Here is a 22115-nt window from a genome sequence, read left to right on the forward strand (position 1 = left end):
ATTCATTTTTTTAGTTAAGTGACCAAAATAATACCAAATAAATAGTTAAGGGACCAAAAAAGCATTTAAGCCTACATTATTTACGATAACAAGTTTAGGATATACTATCATTAAACAATTACATAATTATAACCAATCCTATGTTTGATTATTGAGGTAAACATAATTATAACTAATCCTATGTTTGATTATTGAGGTAATTAATTATGATGAAGAGCAAACGTTTTTTTAATGATCTAAAAAATATGTTTGATTAACAATGTATTTACTTTCAGTAATAGTGTGGGTATTTATTATATTTATAATTATATTATAATTTATAACTATGAAATTCATATGAGTTTGATAGCATAGTTTTATAAATCGAACTGAACATTGACTCGGTTAATGTATTAGGTCACTGAGTCATTGGTCGAACCATTGAGTCACTGATCGAACAACTTGACTGAATTGTATCAACCCGAAAGACTCAGTAGAATGACTCGGTCTCTATGAAAAACTTATTATATGATTTATCTTTATTGAATTAGATGATTTGTTCTCAATAAAAATATTCAAATCAATAAAATAAAAAAAATCCTAATAAAATAAATTAGCATTATTTTACTCATAAAATAAATTAACATAAGACAAATATAATATAATAGTGATCGGAGGGAGTAGGTAATAAATTAACATAAAACAAATATAATATAATATGCATATCATTAAAAAAACAAGAGTACTATTGTGCCAAACAAATAAAAAACAAGAGTATTATTGTGTCCAGGGCCGGCCCATAGCCCGTAGAAGCTGTGCTATGTCACCGGGCCTCAACTTTTTTGGGGCCCAAAATACTTTTTTTTTTTAATATGCAAGGAACTAAAATAGTTATTATATATAATTAAAGCGAAAATAAGTCATGTGTTGCGCATTGGTCTAGTGGTGCGGGAATGTATAGTTGATTGCATTTATTTGCATGGTTGTTTCGTTGGTTCAAGTCCCACCTGAGCCATTTTCCACCTGAGCCATTTTTTTGTTTCGTTGGTTCAAGTCCCACCTGAGCCATTTTCCACCTGAGCCATTTTTGCAATAATTTTTTTTGTAGTGTGCCTTATTTTAATCTTAAAGCAAAGCTTGAGCCATTTTTGCAATAATTTTTTTTGTAGTGCCTTATTTTAATCTTAAAGCAAAGCTTTCAACTTTCAAGCCGTGCATAAAACATCACGTGATTTTCAGTAGGAGAAATGATATTTGAACAACTATTTTTGATAACTTTTGTAACAATTTCCTCTCTCTTACTCACATAATCATTCTACCTAAATTTCTTTGTAAAATTTGGTTGTCCAACAAGTTGTCACAATAAATAGTTATTCAAATAACATTGCTTTTTCAGTAGAGATGGAGGGTAATGTTGACATTTCCAGATATGTAGGGTTTCCTTTAAGTAATATGTAGTGACACTCAAAAAACATCAGCAGTCAGTCAATTCTTCTCTTTGTACTAGTTTAGTTTGTAACCTCATCTCCAATTCTAGGATGCACAACACAAGGGTTTAGTATCTGATACACCGGTTTATTCCGGTTCACGCCGGTCCCATCAGGTCAGTACCATGACCGATCCGATAAGCAGACCGAACCGGTATGACCGGTTTTTAAAACTATGTTTGATTTCCTCATCTTACCCAGTAAATATATCTCCTTTATCCAATTATTATCTAGAGTAATATTTATACATGAAACTTTGAATTTTACAACACTTCTTCAGTTTAGTCCAAAGATGATGAACAACGGAGTACACAGTCTCCGCACGTGCCTCCGCCTCCCGGAACATCCAATTTTCCGAACTACTCCGCTCTCTTACAATTTCCGGCGCCGCTTTTTCGTCACCGCATCATTAACGGAGAAGAAGAAAGAGAAAGTCATAGTTATTTCTGGACCCACCGGTTCCGGTAAGAGCCGTCTCGCAATGGAACTCGCTAAACGCCTCAATGGTGATATCGTTAGTGCCGATTCTGTTCAGGTATGAATCTACGATAAACATTTCAAACAAAAATCAACATTCATTTTTCTTTTCTTTTCAGTGTAGCAGAATTTGAATATACGGTTATTTTTAGTGATACACTATTTGGTACAAAATATTGTTAAATAGCGGCTATATCAGCGTATAGCACTATAGCATTATAGCTTAATTGAATTTGAACAAACCACTATTTTCCGCGATTTGCGGTTGAAGACATTGGTTGTTGAATAGCACCTATAACAATGCAGTGTAGCGGAATTTGAAGTTTGAACAAACTTATGTTTTCTCATATCTGTGATTGACAACATTGTTTTAGATACTGAAGTATATTTACATGGTGAGAGATTTTTATTTTAATTAGAACCATGATAGTTAAAATCCCAAGGGGTAACCTTAGCGCAACTGACAAAGTTGTTGTCATGTGACTGAAAGGTCACAGGTTCAAGTCCAGGAACCAGACTCTTGTGTAAAAACAGGGTCTGCGTACAATACACCAAAAACTGGTGGGACCTCTTCCCGGACCCTGCGTATGCGGGAGCTTTAGTGCACCGGGTTGCCTTTTTTTTCTTTCTTTCTTCATGATAGTTAAAATCCCGATTTGAATCGTAAAAATCCCATGATTTTGAGATTATGCTTACCCTCAACTCAACGATTAAGAGTACTATTTTAGTGGAATAGCTCATATTTTAGTGGGATTATGCTTTCCCGATTTGAAACATTTCTAAGATTATGCTTATCAATGAATTGAAATTTATATAAGTATTTAAAGTGTGACTTAATGTTTTAATTACCTTACTTGTGAGCTATGCTTATGAGTTTGTGAATTTTGTATAATCGTTGGATTTACGATTTTACTTCCCCTTTCCGATTTTAACTACCTTGATTAGGAGGTTTTTTTTTTTTTTTAAGTGATAAATCGGTTGAGAATGATATGTGGTTGTTGTTGTGATGGAATTAAATTAGTATGTATATGGAAATGATATTTCTCTTTGTCTTGTACATTACAATGTGAAAAAAAAAAAAAAAGAGTTATACATTACAATGGAACTAGTTTTGATGTTTTTTTAATTCAAGATGGCTTCCTTTGCTTTTATTACAGGTATATAAGGGTCTTGATGTTGGATCTGCAAAGCCTTCATTGAATGACAGAAAGGTGTGTACAGTTGTGCAATGATATGTATTTGTTATGCATTTGTCTTTGTTAGAAATGTATAGATTTTGTTCCTTGCAATTGCGACTTGGGTTGCCTGTTGTAACTTTTGGGATATATTATTTAGTTGTAACATAATACTGGATTTTGAATCGTAGTTTGAAGTTCTTTCAATTTTGTTTTGTTTGCCTTTCTTGTTAGGAAGTGCTGCATCATCTGGTTGACATACTTCATCCATCTGAAGGTCCGTTTTCTTTGATACTAATCTATATTTGTTTAAGCAAGGATTCATACACGAATATCCTCATATTCATTTCTCTGTCGTTGGATTTTCAGAGGTATTTTATTTTGTCCAATTGAAATTTGAAACTAATTATTATTTATCAGATTATTCTGTTGGGCAGTTTTTTGAGGATGCAAGGAAAGCGACAAGATCTATTCTTGACAACGGCCGTGTTCCGATTGTTGTTGGGGGCACTGGACTGTATTTAAGATGGTATGCCTTTTTCATCACCTACTTTGTTAACTACAAAGTACAAATACTAAGCTATATAGAGGCTGTGTCACGTATTTGTAACATGCTAATAAGAGAGCATAAAGAGTAAATGGAATCCACTTTTCTTATTTCCTCACGTTATGGATGAAGTCATTCATTTCATCTGCAATCTCTCATATATTTATATAGTTGCATGATTATACAATAGTACAGTATCAGGAAAAAAGTAATGCAGACTCGGTTCTGGCTCCTGAGTTTTGCATAACTTACGTAATTGAATGATGTGTAGATACTTTGTAGGTATACTATGGTAATTTACTAGTCTTAATTAATGTTCAGTTGATTACATGATATGAAGCTAGAGGTCCAATTGGTTTGTCTTCTGTACACTATACACGAACTTTAATTAAATGCTACTGTATGAACATCCACTGTTTTAGTGAATTATCACTCTTTTATTTCACTTCATTATTGTGTTTCTTTTCTGTAAGTACTTATAGACCAGTTTATGTGGAGTATATACCTATGAGTTCTGTTCTTTGATCTTTAAAATACAAGGTTCATATATGGAAAGCCAGATGTGCCTAAAGCCTCTGCAGAGATAACATCTCAAGCTTGTATGGAGTTAGCTGAATTACAGAGAAATGACGACTGGGAAGCTGCTGTGCAGTTGGTGGTAAAAGCTGGTGATCCAAAGGTCCAACAGATAGCAGTGAATGATTGGTACCGATTACGGCGTAGTCTAGAGATTATTAAGGCAAGTTTGCAATTTATAAAGTTGTGCATAAACATTAAATACCTCTAAGTTCTTGGCTGGATACTAACCTTTACCAAAAGATTGGATAAAACTCTCAATGTTTACATTTTAATATCCTTTCTTGCCTGTCTTTCTCTTTTTCATTTTTAACACATGGGTGCAATTGTGTAAATATATGATAACACACTCAATTACATTGCCAGACATTTATTTACTCAATCTGGTGCTCTTATCTCTTTCAAACGTGCTTATTTCTAACTGACTGCTTACTTCTTAGTGAGTTATGTGTTTATACCTTTATTTTTCTGTGTATGTATATGTGGAATGTATGGTTTCTTTGACTATGGAATTTTCTGAAATATATCATCAATTCACCATATATTTATATCTTTTGAAATGGCAGTCTAGTGGATCACCTCCTTCTGCTTTTCGGATACCATATGATTCTTTCAGGGAACAGGGTGATTATAGAGTTGCTGATGGTTCTGATTCATCTGATATGAATACTAATTATGATGCTATGAAAGAAACCGATTCAGCAAAGTTAGACTACAATTTTATGTGTTTTTTCCTTTCTAGCGACAGACTTGACCTCTACAAATCAATTGATTATCGGTGTGAAGATATGATATTAGGTAATTAACTGGAAACACAATTTTATTCAGTATACATTTTATAGAATATTCTTGTGTACATGTATGCGCTTGCAAATCAATTTATGTTTACTGTTATAACAGTGCATACAATGCTTTTTGTCTACATCACGTGAATATCTAATAGCATTAAATCTCTTGGTTCTTTTTGATTGCAGGAGGGGATGGCCTTTTGTCCGAGGCTCAATGGCTTATTGATATCGGTCTTCATCCAAACTCCAACTCTCCAACAAAAGCAATTGGTTACAGACAAGTATATTGTTTTTCACTTATCTTTTTTATATTTACATTTCATTATTACTCTATCTGCAAAACTCAAATAAGGAAATAGATTTGGTTGTAAGTAAATACAGACAAGAACCAGACATGCTTTAAGAAATATCATTGGTTTAACATTCTTCCAATTTTTAGGCCCTGTTTATTTAAGCTTTTGGAAAATGTGATTTTAAGATTGTGTAAAACACTGATATATATCTCAGATATTTTATGTGATGCAGAAGTTATTTATTTATTTTTTCCATTTAGTGGAATTATAAAATCACTTTTATTTTAAAAAGTAATTATCATCACCGTTATTTTCAGAAGCTACTTTCAACAATTACAAGCCTGATTTTTTTTTTTTCAAACAAAAGTGATTTTTTTTTTTATAAAACAAATAAGCCCACGTTCATGTATAACTTTAAATTATGGTTGCAATTCGGATCAATATCTTAATTCGGATAATAATGTTAGCAATCTAATATTGTTTGTTAGCCCACATGTTGTATTTTTACATATACCTATATATGATAATTGCATTTTTGATATAAATAGTGAGAATGGTTTGACTTACATTTTTCTTGTGATTCACCAATTTCAGGCCATGGATTACTTAATAGGATGCAGAGAACAAGGGGGTCAGAGCTCAGCTGGAGAATTTTACAGATTCTTGTCTGAATTTCAAAAAGCTTCAAGGTAATGCGTTTTGTTTTACATAAGATAACGGTACCCTTGACATTGGCTAAATTATGTACAACTTAAAGTATGCTATGTGGGAAAAGATAATTATGATCCATTAACATTAAAAAAAACACTATCCTAGTATTCTGACAACTGTTGGGCAAGTTGATTGGTTATGGATATAGATAAATATCTATACTTGCATGTCATATTTTAAATACTTTGTATTCTGAACGAGCAATTGCTTAAAAAAGCTTTTCATGCTCAACCTTAATATGTACGAAGTCAAGGATGGCAGCTTGTGCTTCACTATCTTGCTTGTAGGACATTGGTCTAGTTGTTCTGCTACTTTCTCAACTCAGCTAAGTTGGATTTACACCATTGTTGTAATTAGAAAATGCATGCTGGGATGTTAAACTTTTCTTTTTAAAGAAATAGCTGGAGAGTCTGAAATGCTATCCCAACTATGCACCAGGACGTTAGATGCTTCCCATGTTTTGCTGGTTGTGAACAGTGGTTTAGCTGATTGGGTTATTTGGCAATGCTCTTACTTGATTTGGTTTGTGCAGGAATTTCGCGAAACGACAGTTGACTTGGTTTCGTAATGAACGTATATACCATTGGCTTGATGCTTCTAAACCTCTGGTATAACGATTGAATCTTTTTTCACTAGTGTTACTACATCTTCATATATGACTTCATTTAATTTCTTATGTATACTGGTACTACTATAATAATGTGAAGAACTATCAATGTCTCACCCAATTTTAGAAATAATAGTGAAATGGCAATAAAATTATATCCCTAGATACTAACAACTCTACCTGCCTTTTTACTTTTAAGAATTTTTAGTACTGTTTTAATGTAGTTTTGCTCAACTCCACACTCGCATTGTGGATGTCATAGTATCAACTATTTTAACGAGCTTTAACATGCTTTATTGAAGTCCTTTTATGGAGCCTAAGTAGTGGTTATCTTATGCATGTATGTGTATATGTCAATGTGCATGTGGTTGTATGTAATTGGAGGAAGATGTTTGCTGTTCTGTTACTCAATCTGTAATTTTTTTAAAGCTTATGCTGATTATGATGAACAACTTATTCCAGGAAACCGTTCTGAACTTCATTCATGATGCATACCACAATCAGAATGGAAATCTTTTTGTGCCCGAACACCTTAGAATGTCGAGAGATATTACTAATACTCGAATAGCTGCTAAACTAAAGGCTTACCGCACCAGAAATAGGTATTTTGTTTTTAGTATCTGGTATATATTTATGCAGTGTTGATGATATTCACTGCTGCAAATATTAATAATTGTTTCTATATGAAGGCATTTTGTGAACGGGGAAGATTGTTATCCTATTTTGGAATGGATACAGAAGACTCAGAAGTGAAGGGATGGAGATTTTTCGTTTTACATTCGCTTGAATTAGCTGCATATTTGGAATTATAGAGGAGTATTGCAGGTTAAATAGGAAGTTTTGTTTTTGTTTCCTTGCTTGTTAACATCCTTTTGTTGACTTTTATGTAGAATATTATTGATAGAAGAACACTGTAATGACAGCTGAATTTGTAAGTTAAATTTATTTTTTGAGCAAAATTTGTAAGTTAATTTCTTTTCCTCCTTTTACACAAACCAGGATCCTTGATGTCATCATAATGTTCATAGAATTCTAAAGCATTTGTGGACTCGATTAATATTAAGAATTGATTTTTTATATTTATCTTTATATCCTTTACCTTCCCACCGTATCTGTATATTCTTGTTTCCTCTCTTTGGGTAGCATAGACCCGCCCGCATATGAAAGTGATGAAATATCAGAAAAAACAATATAATTTGGTTTTAACTTCATTTTTTCTTTCCTTGTCTTTATCAAAGTTTAGTTATTTTGTGTCCCTCGCCAGCATATTGCGCCATCACTGTCCGGTTGCCTGCCATCACTGCATGTGGTGGCTCCTAGCTTATCAATAACTTTGAGAGTGGTTCTGGAGATAAAGGTTAGGCAGATAGAGTAAAGGGCACTGGAACTAACTGATTTCTTGCGATTGGTTCTGGAGAAGTGGAAATAAAGTAGAGAAATGAGATAAAGGGGAGGCATAGGATTAAGGTTGAAAGAGACCCAAACATCCATTCTTAAACTTAAACAAACACCACTGTAGAGGGTGAAAAGAAACAGGACAAGGAGGTCTTGCTAATGATCGACCGGTGATGAAGGGTCTGTTAAAGATGGCATTTGCTGGAGGGAGCAAGGGCCTCGTAGAGGTTTGACACTTAGAGTGTAACCACATAATCTCTCGGCAAATGTGTGGTAGGGAAGTCATTGTTGCAGTGGCAAGAGCGTGTTGCGGCACACTTATCTTGGGGAAGTAGTTCCTTGCAGCAGAGGAGACTGGAATGGTGATCCGGTTTGCATGAAGCAAAGGGCATGTGGGTTTGCGGTGTGGTGGCGATTCTGCACAACAGGAGCACACATTTGCGAGGAATGATGATCGAAGACTATTGTTAGGGGTGATGACTGTATCTCACAGCTGACAAGGGATGGGAGGTGAAGATGCTGCTATTGCGGTTGCATAATCGTGTGGCGGCTATGGCTGACCCACGGTAAGGCCATACATATACTTGCATTAGGTCCCCGTCCAACCACTCAATTCCCTTCATATACCATTAATTTTAAGATCTCACCTTTATTTTAATACCTAATAATGTGATGCCTCTCTAATTTGTTCACTCAAAACCAAACCAAACTTGAGGCCTTACTTTCCCATAGGCTATGCTAAGTATCAATTTAACACTAATACACTAGTTACATAACTCAATCTTTGAAATTTAAAATACATTTTAACAGAAAATGGAATTTGAGTTGGGATTTCAACCCAAAATAAAATAAGGGTGAACACCCACCAAAACAAAGAACAGCAGTGGCAGCCTGAAGAAAAAGAGTGACGGTGGCAAACACGCCGGCCTTGAGGGCAAGTCGCATATATTTGTAGATGTGTCCACCTACGGCGAGTGAATCACCATTGTCGATGTCTTTGGCATTGTCTGCATCTGTTAGGGTGGGAGTGGAAAGGAAAGCTGGAGGAGTGGCATGAGATGAAAGAGCACGGTTTGGTCTGTGTTTTTTTCCCACCACTTTTCTGTTTTCCTAAATGCCTTTGCATGTGAGGTTTTTGGTTCTTGTATTAGTTTTCTGATGCCCTCAAAAAACATTGCCACTTTGCAATCATATGAGGCAATTGTTGTATATTTAAAAACTGAGATAAAATTTTCCCAGAGTTGTTGGCAAGAAGGCAAATAAATAAAAATTTTTTTAGAACAACAACAAGTAATAAAAGAAACAAAAATCGTAAGACAATGAAAAACAATCTTTGTTTACGCATTTCAACCAATTGTCCTTACCGTCTAGCTAAGCTCCTTCTCCGTCCCTCGCCCCTCTTATATATCTCTATATATAAACCATACTCCATTGAAAATTAAACTTATTTTTATAAACTATCTAAAACTGCTTATATAAATAACTTATAAAGGCTTATGCAAAGATTTTTCTCATTCTCCGTTTAATCGTAAATCATGTTATACTTGAGTACTTTTACAGTAAACACGTATTAAATGGAGTACTTATTTAAACTATTTGATCAAATGTCCTAAGTCAGACCACAATATACTCCTAGAAGATTTTGTGTACCGTTTGGTGGCGACACACATTTTAACTCAATAACTCGATTACCTTGAGAAGAAATATTACTAATTATTTAGTCTTCAGCGAGAAGTTTAGGCAAATAGTAAATGTACATTTTAGTCCTGTAATGATATATGTTAGATTAATTTATTCTCTTTTGAATCTGAAAACAACATATTGGTTATTTAATCATATATATAAGGGATATCTGTCTTGTTCTTTTTTTTTTTCCAGAATAATTCGACGTTTACTTAAATAACTAATTGATGGAGATCCAAAAATGCTTATGTTGTTGTTGTTATTATTATAAAAAGTGCTGTCAAGTGCTACAATGTATTTTATAAATAAATAGAACATTAACTAGAAGAAAAACATTTTAATCAGGATTGAATTATTATATGATTAGTTTTATCAAGAGACAAACATATTTTATTACTCACAATTTCAAAATTTCATCCATATCTTCATTCATCTTGAATTGAAGACCATATTTATTTTGAGATGACATGAGTTGGATTAAAGTAAATATTGATATAAAATAGCCAAAACGTTGTCATTGAAGTAACATTTTGTGTGTGCTCACAGGTTTTATTTTACATGAAAAAACATACAAGATAAAGAAAAAAAAATGTAAAGATTAATAATAACTTCAACCAAAGTTTCCTCTACTCAGCCAACAATACTGGTTAACACTAGTGATGCTGAGAATCTGGCCCAGCAGGTGCAACTCTCTCCAATTGTCCACCAAGCATTGACCTCTTGTGAATATACTCACTATTAACTCTTACAATATTTTTGATCATGTCATGTAAAAGTAGTTCACTACTAACCTTTTTAGTACTCATCATAGATGAGAATTTTGGAAAAGTTCTAGCCTCAGAACTCATAAATAATGGAACAATAATTATAAAGAAAATCAATGCCCTAGACATCTTTGTAGTAGCCATAAGCTTACAAACTCAAGTGACAATAAAATTACAAATTGCTAAAATGCTATATGTTGTGTGTGTGTGTGTGTTTGTGAAGTAGCTTAGAAGATAGCAAGAGTAACCTCTTTATATATACATCCAAGGTTGTCTAATGAGATTACTAAATAATTAAAAAATAAACACTTATGTCTTATCTCTCTTTTGGTTTTGGATTCCTCTTCATATCTATTGAGTATAATTTGTTTTGTATAAGTGACAAATGCATATTGTTTAATATAATTGGATTAAGCTAGTTTTGGTTGGTTTTTGCTCTCATTAAACATGAATAGATACCGACCAAACCCATTCATAAATTGTCCTTTCCACGATGGAACTTAACTTTAGATAGAGTAAAGAAAAAAAATAAAGACATATTATCCTCTAGCCCACCCGAAATTTGCATCAATTTACATAGCATGATGAAAGTGTTTGGGTTCTAATCACATGACAACAACCATTTCCAATCTTGTCAATAAAAAAAAAAAAAACTATTTCCAAAAAGAAAACAGAAGAAAATCACATGGCCTTGCTATAAATGGCTCCAACTAACATGCTGCTTGTTCGGCTATACATTCCTTACCGGAATCCAAATGTCGTTCTTATAGAATTTGTTAGGGAAAACTACATTTTAAGTTTGGAGAATTTGGTAGGGAAAATTATATTTTATAAGTCTGGAAAATGCTCAAGAGTATTCTTGGAGAATATATTTTTTTTAGTTAATGACATGTCATCTTACGTTATTCTTATCATGTTTTTCATTCATTTTCAGTTAGTTTTTCATCCAGAATAGAGGAGTATTAGAGTAATTGCATATAATTTTGGGACATTTTGTAATGTTTTCTATATTGAGTCATGTAATTCTACTTTTCCTGAAACATAGCAATTCTAGGGGGTTTTGATGTAATTTGCGAAGAATTCATAGAAATCGGCAAAGCAAAACATTTGAAGATTTGTGAAGACTTTTGGAAGACCATGAATGAAGATTCAAGAGGCCTCAGCAGACATTATAAAAGGAGGAATTATGTTCCCAAATCCCAAGACATCTTATATTGAAGCAAACACCCAAAAAGACGAAGAAACAAACGTCAAGCGTAGGAAAATACACTGGGGTGCCTCAAGCATGATCCATGCGTCCCAAGTGTGAGAAAAAATACAGTTAGGCGCCCTAAGTGTTGCAAAAATACACTTGGGCGCCCCAGCTATGCGCCCCAAGTGTGAGAAGAGCGGGCCAGAATGGTTTTTTTGCTACTTTTATGTGGAAAAGCCCGACTTTTAAGTCCAATTTCAGGTGGAAACTCTCCCTATAGATACCACTCCTCTCATTCATAATTTTCATTCAGAACGAACGGTTCAAGAGGAAGGTAAACACTAGGAGCTTCAAGGGAGGAGTCTCTCTCCTCACTATAAGTATCTAGGGTATGTATTATTTCTTTTGTAATTTGTCTTTAGTTACCATGAGTAACTAAATCTTTTTAGGCCAAGATTGTAAGATGAACCTCTATTTTGTTTGTTGGATATTTTTAATTTAAAGTTTTTATTCATTTATTTTGTGGAATCCTATTTAATTTTACTATTCGTAAGACTTTGCTTCTCTTGGCGAATCGCCCTGAGATAACGGTACTTAGGGAGGTGACATACCTACTATTGGCGCAAGCCTGCCCCAATCAGGAAGTAACTAAGATAACAGAAACAGTAATTAGCGAAAACGTTATAATCCGAGATTTAAATCAGCTCCGTAGCTTTATTCTTCTAAAATTCGTGGTAAGGTAGACAAGACAGGGTTGTCTGTTTGTAGAACTATAACGAAGGAGAGTATGTTGATGAACTTCTAAGATTCAATCGATGGGGGTACCATTAGGACATAGAGAATTTATGAACCCTAATATCCGTCATTGTTTCAAATACCTATGAGTAAGTGATGAAAGTCGTTCTTAGCATCAAACAAGATAAGTATTTTTGTATCGTCTCCACAGGGAATAGTGCGTTATCAAGGACAGTTTAACATCAATTATCATTCCAAGTATTAAGAGTACTTGTTTGTTTGAATTGAAATGTAACTAGCTAAACTAATTGCGAAAAGTAAAAATGAGATAAATAAGGATTGAAACTTGTTAGGAGTAGCGTTCTTTAACCAAGCATCACACGTAACCAAATGATCCATACAAATTCTAGCTTTATAAACAACATTATCACAATCAATTCTAAACTACCCTTCGTGTCCAAAGTGATATAATTATTTCTAAGGTATCGTTTAAACATTCGTGTCCAAATCCCTTAAACGATAACAAAGTCGATCGGATAACTTAATCGACCGTGTCCAGCCTGATTAAGCATCCGAAAGCATTAAACTCTTGATTATGGTGATTATCACAAGATTAACAAAGTTGTCAAAGAAGTTAACCTAAGATATATTGCTATTCTAGCTCTAGATTCAAGAGTTTGTGTCCAAATCATCTTGAATCTTATTGAAAGCATTAACACAAGAATAACAACAATATTGAATATAAATTGCTAGAATCATATATTGCAAGATCAAAAGGATTACATGTTTAGCAAGATCAAGTACCTCTCATCCTAACAAAGAGTGTTTAGCTACACATCATCATGGAAGCCTTGCAAGGATAGCTTGAAAAGGAAGGATTCATTACACTTGTGATGTCTCAACTAAGGAGTAAGCATCCAACTTCCAAAACCACTCTCACTCTATGAAGAACTACCTTCTTTCTCTCTATAAAATTACAAGCTAAAAACTATGAAAAACTAAGAGAAAAGGATCCTCAAAATATCTAAGAAAATCCCAACATAATATCTTCAAGGAATAGCAAGTGGGGTGTTTTATAGCCTCTGCCCTGCCTGAACTCGCAGATGCGAGCTACAACACTCGCAGATGCGAGTTGCTTCTCTGGACCAATGCAAAGCTGCCACGTCATAAATGAGGGGGTCAAACCGCCCTAACTCGCAGTTGCGAGTAAGGGAGCTCGCAGTTGCGAGTTGTTCGCATTTGGAACTCGCAGTTGCGAGTTTGAGTGCGAGTGGCTTGCCTCCTGGATCAGCTTCTGCCCAAATAGTGTTTTTCCATGGTTTTGGTCTTTAATCAGTGTCTTGCGGCTAATTTCTGCACAAAAGGATAGAGTAAGATATATAAAGCGTAATAAGGCATTTAACACTTATTTCTCGGCTTTTCCTTCGATAACTTGTAAAACAAGTAACAAAAAGTGTATGAAATATAACATGAAAATAACACTTCTTGGCACTTATCAGTAAGTAAGAACCTACACGTACCTTTATGTGTCAAAATGTATCTCCCTATAGGACTGATAACCTTGGTGTAAGGTTGCACCTGACAGCGGGAGGGCGATGGACCCAAACCCAAGTAAGAACCCATAAATACAAACCCGTGTGATCAGTATGTGCAACTTGACAGCTGGTAGGTAGTAAGACCCCATAAACTCATCACTTTTATAGAAAACTCTTAATAACCCTGAATAATGTTTGACTGTTAATTCATTCCAACAAATGAATAGAGGGGATTCGAAGAATCCTAACTACCACCAACATTCTGCAATCAAAAAAGGTTACTTCTAAACTCTTACTCTGCTGCAAACATATTAAATTGCAAAAAAATAAACCCTTTTATCTTTTATTTTATCATTTTTATTTATTTTCTTGTTCCCAAATAAGTAACACAAATTGCCTAATTGGAACAACAATTCATGTGGATATAATACTCTACTTACACTTTATTACTTGGTAAACGATTTGGTACACTTGCGTAAATCTGACCATCAAGTTTTTGGCGCCGTTGCCAGGGATTGTTCATATTTTCGACAAAGCAATTTAAATTACTTATTCGTAATTATTTTTTTTATTTTCTTTATTCTTTTTCTTTATTTATTTTTCATTTTTTTATTATAAAAAAGGTATAGTAATAATCATAATTATAACAATAATTATTATTATTTACAGTAACTAACAGTGCTACTTGTGTATTTTTATTTATGATTGTTTCAGGAAATGATTCATGGATAATTTTGCAACAAACTAATCGAATCCATATGCTTGGGGTATGAACGGAGCACACCATTTTATATTGAAGAAGCTATTCGAAATATGATGGAAGAAACCAAGAGTTATATGGATGACTTCCTTGAATTTATGAGGGTATCTGGAGAGCAAGAGCATGCTCTTCTTCTTGGAATATTTGGATGCTTAACTGAAATTCAAGCAAACATTAAAAAAATTAGGAACAACCGTGTAACACAACAGTAAATCTGTCAAGCTGTGGTCCATGAAGAACAACTCAAGTTCGAATAAGAAAATGACATACCCCAAATAAATCCTCTCTTGAGACTATAATGCAAGATGTTGAGGAATACATTCTCACAAAAGTTAAGAAAGAAGAACACCATGACCAACCGTTAGAAATCCATCTTAAGTAGGAAGATGCGCAAGATGTACAACCAACACTTCAAACCCAGTTCAAAGAGAAGCAGAATGCACCCAATGTTTGAGCCTCTTGCTGACAAAGATTCCATTTTGAGAATGAGTAGACGACAAATCCTTGAAGAAAGTGAGAATCCTCGTGAGATCCCTTAATACGCTAAGTTATCATATCCCCAGAAGTTGAAGAGAGAAGAATCTACTACACTAACCGGGAATTGTAATGCAATATTTCAAGGACGACTACCTCAAGAATAAGGACCCAGTAAAGTTTCAATTCAATTGGAAAGTTGTCCATAAAAGAAGCTCGGTGTGGTCTTGGTGAAGGGATTGACTCTATCCTATCATTGCTGATAAGGAAGATCTAAGGAGTTCATGTAAAACCATTAAATGTCACTCTAACACTTGCAAATATATCAATTAAAAATCCATTAGAAGTAGTGGAAGATGCAGTGGTGGAAGTAAACAAGACCGTCGTGATATCAGAGACACAAAAGAAGATTCATTGACAGAAAGAGTCATTGTTCTAAAAGAGGGAAGGGCATTAATTCTGAAATCCTACTGAGAGGAGCATGTGAACACTTATCTCTCTATGCCAAATTCATCGACATCCTTCCAAACAAGAGGAAATTGAAGGATGATGTGTTCTTTCTTTCTTTCATACAAGCCACCCTAATGGGGTTGAGGTGTCGAGCTATGGGAGGCAACCCATATGATTTGGGACGGAAAACGCACGCTGAATGAGAGAGAGAGGGAGGGGGGGGGGGGGGGGGGGGGGGGGGGGGGGGGGGGGGGGGGGGGTGGGGGGGTAGCACCTACAAAAGAAAATATGATAGAAAATAGGCTTTGGTGGTTTGAGAATGTAGAGAGAAAACCTGTAGATATTGTAGTACGAAAAGTATATAAGATGGAGGAGAGTCAGATTAAAAGAAGTAGAGGAAGACCTAGAAAAACTATATGAAAAACTATTAGCAGGGCGTTCCAATAAAATTGGAGACTCGGCTCAAATATTAAAAATGGCCCCTAATGAAAAAAAACTTATGATAATTTAAACAATTACAAATTAACAATAAGCATTATTTCTTGTTAAAAAAGAACATTATTTTAATTTTAATTTGATTTGTTGAATTTTTTGTTGTTGACATATGTGTGATTTTGGCCTAGCTTGTCCATTTACTCTTTATTTTTGTCGAATAATAAGTGTTTGATTTCGACCTACATAACAAAATGAAATATTATCCTACATCCCAACAATTATACTCATACCCCTTTAAATAATTGAGGCCCCCATAAATTGGAGGCCCGACTCCGTAAAGCTCTTAGCCCTTGCCCAAGAACGACCCTGACTATTAGCAAAGATTTAGAGGTTAACGAGTTTGATCCAAATATAGTTTATGATAAATATTATGGCGTAATTTGATGTATATAGCCGATCTCACTTAGTGGGATAAGACTTAGTTGTTGTTGTAAGCCAAAATCAAAGTTAGCTTAAATATTAGGAACTAAAATCATAAGTAACCCATTTTTTTTATTTAGAAAAGATTTCCTAATGTGCTACTTAATGTATTTATAAATAGAACATTAACCAGATGACATACATCTTAACTAGGATTAAATTATGTTGTTAATTATATGAGAAAAATGTTACTGAATATGATTAGTTTTATCAAGAGACAAACAAAGTTTGTTGCTCACAATCTAACATGGGGGTCAAAATTTTATGCTAATCACCGTATTTAATTTTATCCCTTCTTGAATTGAAGAACTTATTTATAGTGAAATAACATGAGTTTGTACCCTTAAAAAAACATTAAAGCAAATAGTGAGATACAATAGCCAAAACTTTGTCATTGAAATAACTCTTTGCGTGTGCTCACAGGGTTTATTTTACATGAAAAAACATATAGGATAAAGAAAAAAAATGTAAAGATCAATCACTTCAATCAAAGTTTCCTCCAGTCAGCCAGCAATACTGATTAACACTAGTGATGGTGAGCATCTGGCCCAGAAGGTGCCACTCTCTCCAATTGGTTACCAAGCATTGACCTCTTGTGGATATGCTCACTATTATTTCTTGCTATATATTTGATCATGTCACGTAAAAGTAGTTCACTACTAACCTTTTTAGTACTCATCATAGATGAGAATTTAGGAAAAGTTCTAGCCTCAGAACTCATAAATAATGGAACAATAATTATAAAGAAAATCATTGCCCTAGACATCTTTGTAGTAGCCATAAGCTTACAAACTCAAGTGACAATAAAATTACAAATCGCTAAAATGCTATATGTTGTGTGTGTGTGTGTGTGTGTCTGTGAAGTAGCTTAGAAGATAGCAAGAGTATAACCTCTTTATATATACATCCAAGGTTGTCTAATGAGATAACTAAATAATTAAAAAATAAACACTTATGTCTTATCTCTCTTTTGGTTTTGGATTCCTCTTCATATCTATTGTGTATAATTTGTTTTGTATAAGTCACAAATGCATATTGTTTTAATATAATTGGATTGGATTAAGCTAGTTTTGGTTGGTTTTTGCTCTCATTAAACATGAATAGATACCGACCAAACCCATTCATAAATTGTCCTTTCCACGATAGACCTTAAATTTAGATAGAGTAAAGAAAAAAGTAAAGACATATTATCCTCTAGCCCACCTGAAATTTGCATCAACTTACATAGCATGATGAAAGTGTTTGGGTTCTAATCACATGACAACAACTATATCCAATCTTTTTTTTAAAAAAAAAATAACTATTTCCAAAAAGAAAACAAAGAAGAAAATCACATGGGATTACTATAAATGGTTCCAACTAACATGCTGTTTGTTCGGCTATATATTCCATTCCTTACCGGAATCCAAGTGTCGTTCTTATAGAATTTGTTAGGGAAAGTCGCCGTGAGCTTAACTCAGTTGGTAGGGACATTGCATAATTTATGCAGGGGTCGGGGTTCAAACCCCGGACACTCCACTTCTCCACATTTAATTGTGTGAGCTCTAACCACTTACTAGACACAAAAAAAAAAAAAGAATTTGTTAGGGAAAATTACATTTTAAGTTTGGAGAATATGTTAGGGAAAATTGTATTTGAAGTTTGAAAAATTCTTGAGAGTATTTTTAAAGAATATTTTTTATTTATTTTTTTAAATTTGTAGTTGATGGCATGTCAACGTACGTTATTCTTAACATGTTTTTCATTTATTTTCGGTTAATTTTTCATCCAAAATAGAGGAGTATTAGAGCAATTACCTATAATTTTGAAGAAATCATATAAATCGGCAAAACAAAACATTTGAAGACACCCGAAAAATAGCAATTCTAGGGTGTTTTTGATGTAATTCACGAAGAAATCATGTAAATCGGCAAAACAAAACATTTGAAGACATGTGAAGACTTTGGGAAGACCATGAATGAAGGTTCAAGAGACCTCAGAAGACATTAAAATGGAGGAATTCTGATCCCAAGTCCCAAGACCTTTTATATTGAAGTAAACATCTAAAAAGATGAAGAAACATGTGTTACACACAGAAAAATACGCTCTCAAGCATGATCCATGAGCCCCAAGCATGGACCATGCGTCCTAAATGTGAGAAAAAAAATACACTTTGGCGCCCCAAATGTTGCAATAATACACTTGGGCACCCAACCATGCACCCCTAGTGTAGGAAGAGCGGTCCAGAACTATTTTTTTGCTTCTTTTAAGTGAAAAAGTCCGGTTTTTAAGTCCAACCTCAGGTGGAAACTCTCCATATAAATACCACTCCTCTCATTCATAATTTTTCATTCAGAATGAACGGTTCAAGAAGAAGGCAAGCACTAGGAGCTTCAAGGGAGGAGTCTCTCTTCTCACTATAAGTCTCTAGGGTATGTATTATTTCTTTTGTAATTTGTCTTTAGTTACTATGAGTAACTAAATCTTTTTAGGCTAGGTTTCTAAGATGAACCCCTATTTTGTTTGTGCGATATTTTTAATTTAAAGATTTTATTCATTTATCCTGGGAATCCTATTTAATTTTACTATTCGTAAGACTTTGCTTCTCTTGACGAATCACCCTGAAATAACAGTACTTAGGGAGGTTATATACCTAATATTAACGCAAGCTTGTCCGAATCAGAAAGTAACTAAGTTAACGGAAACAGTAATTAGCAAAAACGTTATAACATGGACGTCAAAATTTATGCTAATCGCCGTATTTAATTTCACCCCTTCTTGAATTGAATTAAGACCTTATTTTTAGTCAAATAACATGAGTTCTTACCCTTAAAAAAATATTAAAGCAAATATTATGATACAATAGCCAAAACTTTGTCATTGAAATAACTCTGTGTGTGCGCTCAAAGGGTTTATTTTACATGAAAAAACATATAGGATAAAGGAAAAAAAATGTAAAGATCAATCACTTCAATATTGGCGCAAGCCTGCCCGAATTAGGAAGTAAGATAACGGAAACAGTAACTAGCAAAAACGTTATAACCCTGGGATTTAAAGCAGCTTAGTAACTTTATTCTTCTAAAATTTGTGGTAAGGTAGACGAGATATGGTTGTCCGTTTGTAGAACTACAAAGATGGAGTGTATGTTGATGAACTTCTAAGATTCAATAGACGAGAGTACCTTTAGGACATAGAGAATTTATGAACCCTAATATTCATTATTGTTTCAAATACCTCTGAGAAAGTAAGAACCTACACGTACCTTTACGTGCCGAAGTGTATCTCCCAATAGGGCTAACAACCCTAAACACTGAACCGTGTATAAGCTCTGGTTTAAGGTTGAAATCGACAGCTGGAGGGCGATGAACCCAAACCTCAGAGAGAGTAAGACTCCACACATACAAACTCGTGTGATCAGTATGTGAAACTTGACAACTGGTAGGTAGTAGGACACCCCACGAACTCATCACTTTTATAGAAAACTCTTAATAACCCTGAATACTTCTTAACGGTTAATTCATTCCAACAAACGAGCATAGGGGATTCAAAGAATCCTAACCGCCACTAACATTTTGCAATTAAAACAGGTTACTTCTAAATTCTTGCTCGGCTGCAAACATACTAAATTGCAAAAAAAAAACCCTTTTATCTTTTATTTTATCGTTTTTATTTATTTTCTTGTTTCCAAATAAGTAACACAAATTTCCTAATTGGAATGACAATCTCTGTGGATACGATACTCTACTTACACTTTATTACTTGGTAAACGATTTGGTACATTTGCCTAAATCCGACTATCAAGTTTTTGACGCCATTGCCGAGAACTGCTGATATTTTCGACTAAGAAATTTAAATTACTTATTCGTAATTGTTTTTTATTTTCTTTATTCTTTTTTCATTTTTTTAATTAAAAAAAAGGGTATAGTAATAATAATTATAACAATAATTATTGTTATTTACAGTTACTCCTACAACGGTGCTACTTGAGTATTTTTGTTTATGATTGTTTCAGGAAACGATTCATGGATTTTGCAACAAACCAGTGGCACCAATCCAATCCATATGCTTGGGTTATGAACGGAGCACACCATTTCATATTGAAGAAGCTATTCGAAATATGATGGAACAAACCAAGAGTTATATGGATGACTTGCTTGAATTTACGAGGGTCTGGAGAGGAAGAGCATGCTCTTCTTCTTGGAATATTTGGATACTTAACTGAAATTCAAGCAAACATTAAAAAAATTAGGAACAATCGTGAAACACAACAGGAAACCTGTCAAGTTGTGATCCAAGAAGAACAACTCAAGTTCGAAGAGGAAAATACCCAAAATAAATCCTCTTCTGAGACTATAATGCAAGATGTTGAGGAATACATTCTTACAGAAGTCAAGAAAGAAGAACACCATGACCAACCGTTAGAAATCCATCTTAAGAAGGAAGAGGCGAAAGGTGTACAACCAACAATTCAAACCCAGTTCAAAGAGAAGTACAATGCCCCAATGTTCGAGCTTCTTGGATTCCATTTTGTTAACGAGTAGATGGAAAATCCTTGAAGAAAACGAGAATCCTCGCGAAATTCTTGAAGAAAATGAGAATCCTCGTGAGATCCTTTACTACGTCAAGAGAAGAATCTACTATACTAACCTGGAATTGTAATGCAATATTTCAAGGAGGACTACCTCAAAAGAATAAGGACCCAGGAAGTTTCAATTCTATTAGGAAGTTGTCCATAAAAGAAGCTCGGTGTGGTCTTGGTGAAGGGATTAACTTTATCCCATCATTGCTGATAAAGAAGATCAAATGAGTTTAGGTAAAATCATTAAATATCACTTTAACACTTGCAGATATATCAATTAAAAATCCATTAGAAGTAGTGGAGGATGCAATGGAGGAAACAAACAAGACCTTCGTGACATCACAGACACAAAAGAAGGTTCATTGGCAAAAAGAGTCATTGTTCTAACAGAAGGAAGGGCATTAATTCTGAAATCCTACTGAGGGGAGCATGTGAACACTTACCTCTCTATGTCAAATTCATGGACATCTTTACAAACAAGAGGAAAAAGAAGGATGTTGTGTTATTTCTTTCATACAAATCACCATAATAGGAATGAGGCGTCAAGCTAATAAACGTTAAAAACAAGGGCTGCATGGGAGGCAACCCATGGGATCCGTCAGACTCGAGACGTAAAAGACACATTGAATGAGAGAAAACTCATTCGTCAAGCTAAAGACAAAAAACAAGCGCTAAATGAGAGGCAACCTGTAACACCCATACTAAACGTATCTAGAAAGTTTAGCATGTGCATTAACTTGATACTGGATGCATTAAAATTTACAACTTAAATACATGATAAATGAATATCTTATACAACCATAGCGTTCGTACAACAAGAATATACATAACTTGTCCAAAACATAGTAAATGCATCCTTGAAATCCATATCATCTTGCAGCGGGTACGAACGAACGCTTGTTGAAATATTCATCCGGCTACTAGCTTTCCATACCAACCTGTTTATCTGAAACAAATAAGGATTGGGATGAGACATAATGTCTCAGTGAGTTCTACTAACCCTAGGCTATAGGT

The 22115-nt window shown here is 34.3% G+C and overlaps 1 protein-coding gene across 5 annotated transcripts; it reads left to right on the forward strand.

Annotated features, from left to right (window-relative positions):
• The first annotated feature begins 1459 nt into the window (after positions 1 to 1459).
• On the forward strand, positions 1460 to 7599 carry IPT9 (isopentenyltransferase 9). 5 transcript variants are annotated; one of them, XM_085745569.1, is made up of 12 exons: positions 1460 to 1582; positions 1747 to 2001; positions 3101 to 3154; positions 3353 to 3395; positions 3556 to 3647; positions 4206 to 4404; positions 4808 to 5039; positions 5216 to 5310; positions 5917 to 6011; positions 6566 to 6641; positions 7103 to 7242; positions 7330 to 7599. In XM_085745569.1, exons 3-12 carry the CDS (start codon positions 3144 to 3146, stop codon positions 7391 to 7393), a joined length of 1047 nt encoding a protein of 348 aa, XP_085601695.1. In that variant the 5' UTR covers positions 1460 to 1582; positions 1747 to 2001; positions 3101 to 3143; the 3' UTR covers positions 7394 to 7599. The 5 variants fall into 5 exon arrangements, with proteins under 5 accessions (XP_085601695.1, XP_085601693.1, XP_085601692.1 ...); XM_085745567.1 differs by having other exon boundaries at positions 1461 to 1582; positions 3539 to 3647; XM_085745566.1 differs by having other exon boundaries at positions 1465 to 1620; positions 3539 to 3647.
• Positions 7600 to 22115: the final 14516 nt, after the last annotated feature.

Source organism: Medicago sativa, chromosome 2, assembly GCF_051527215.1.
Source record: "Medicago sativa cultivar Bolivia chromosome 2, Bolivia_mono, whole genome shotgun sequence".
Classification (NCBI taxonomy): Eukaryota; Viridiplantae; Streptophyta; class Magnoliopsida; order Fabales; family Fabaceae; genus Medicago; species Medicago sativa.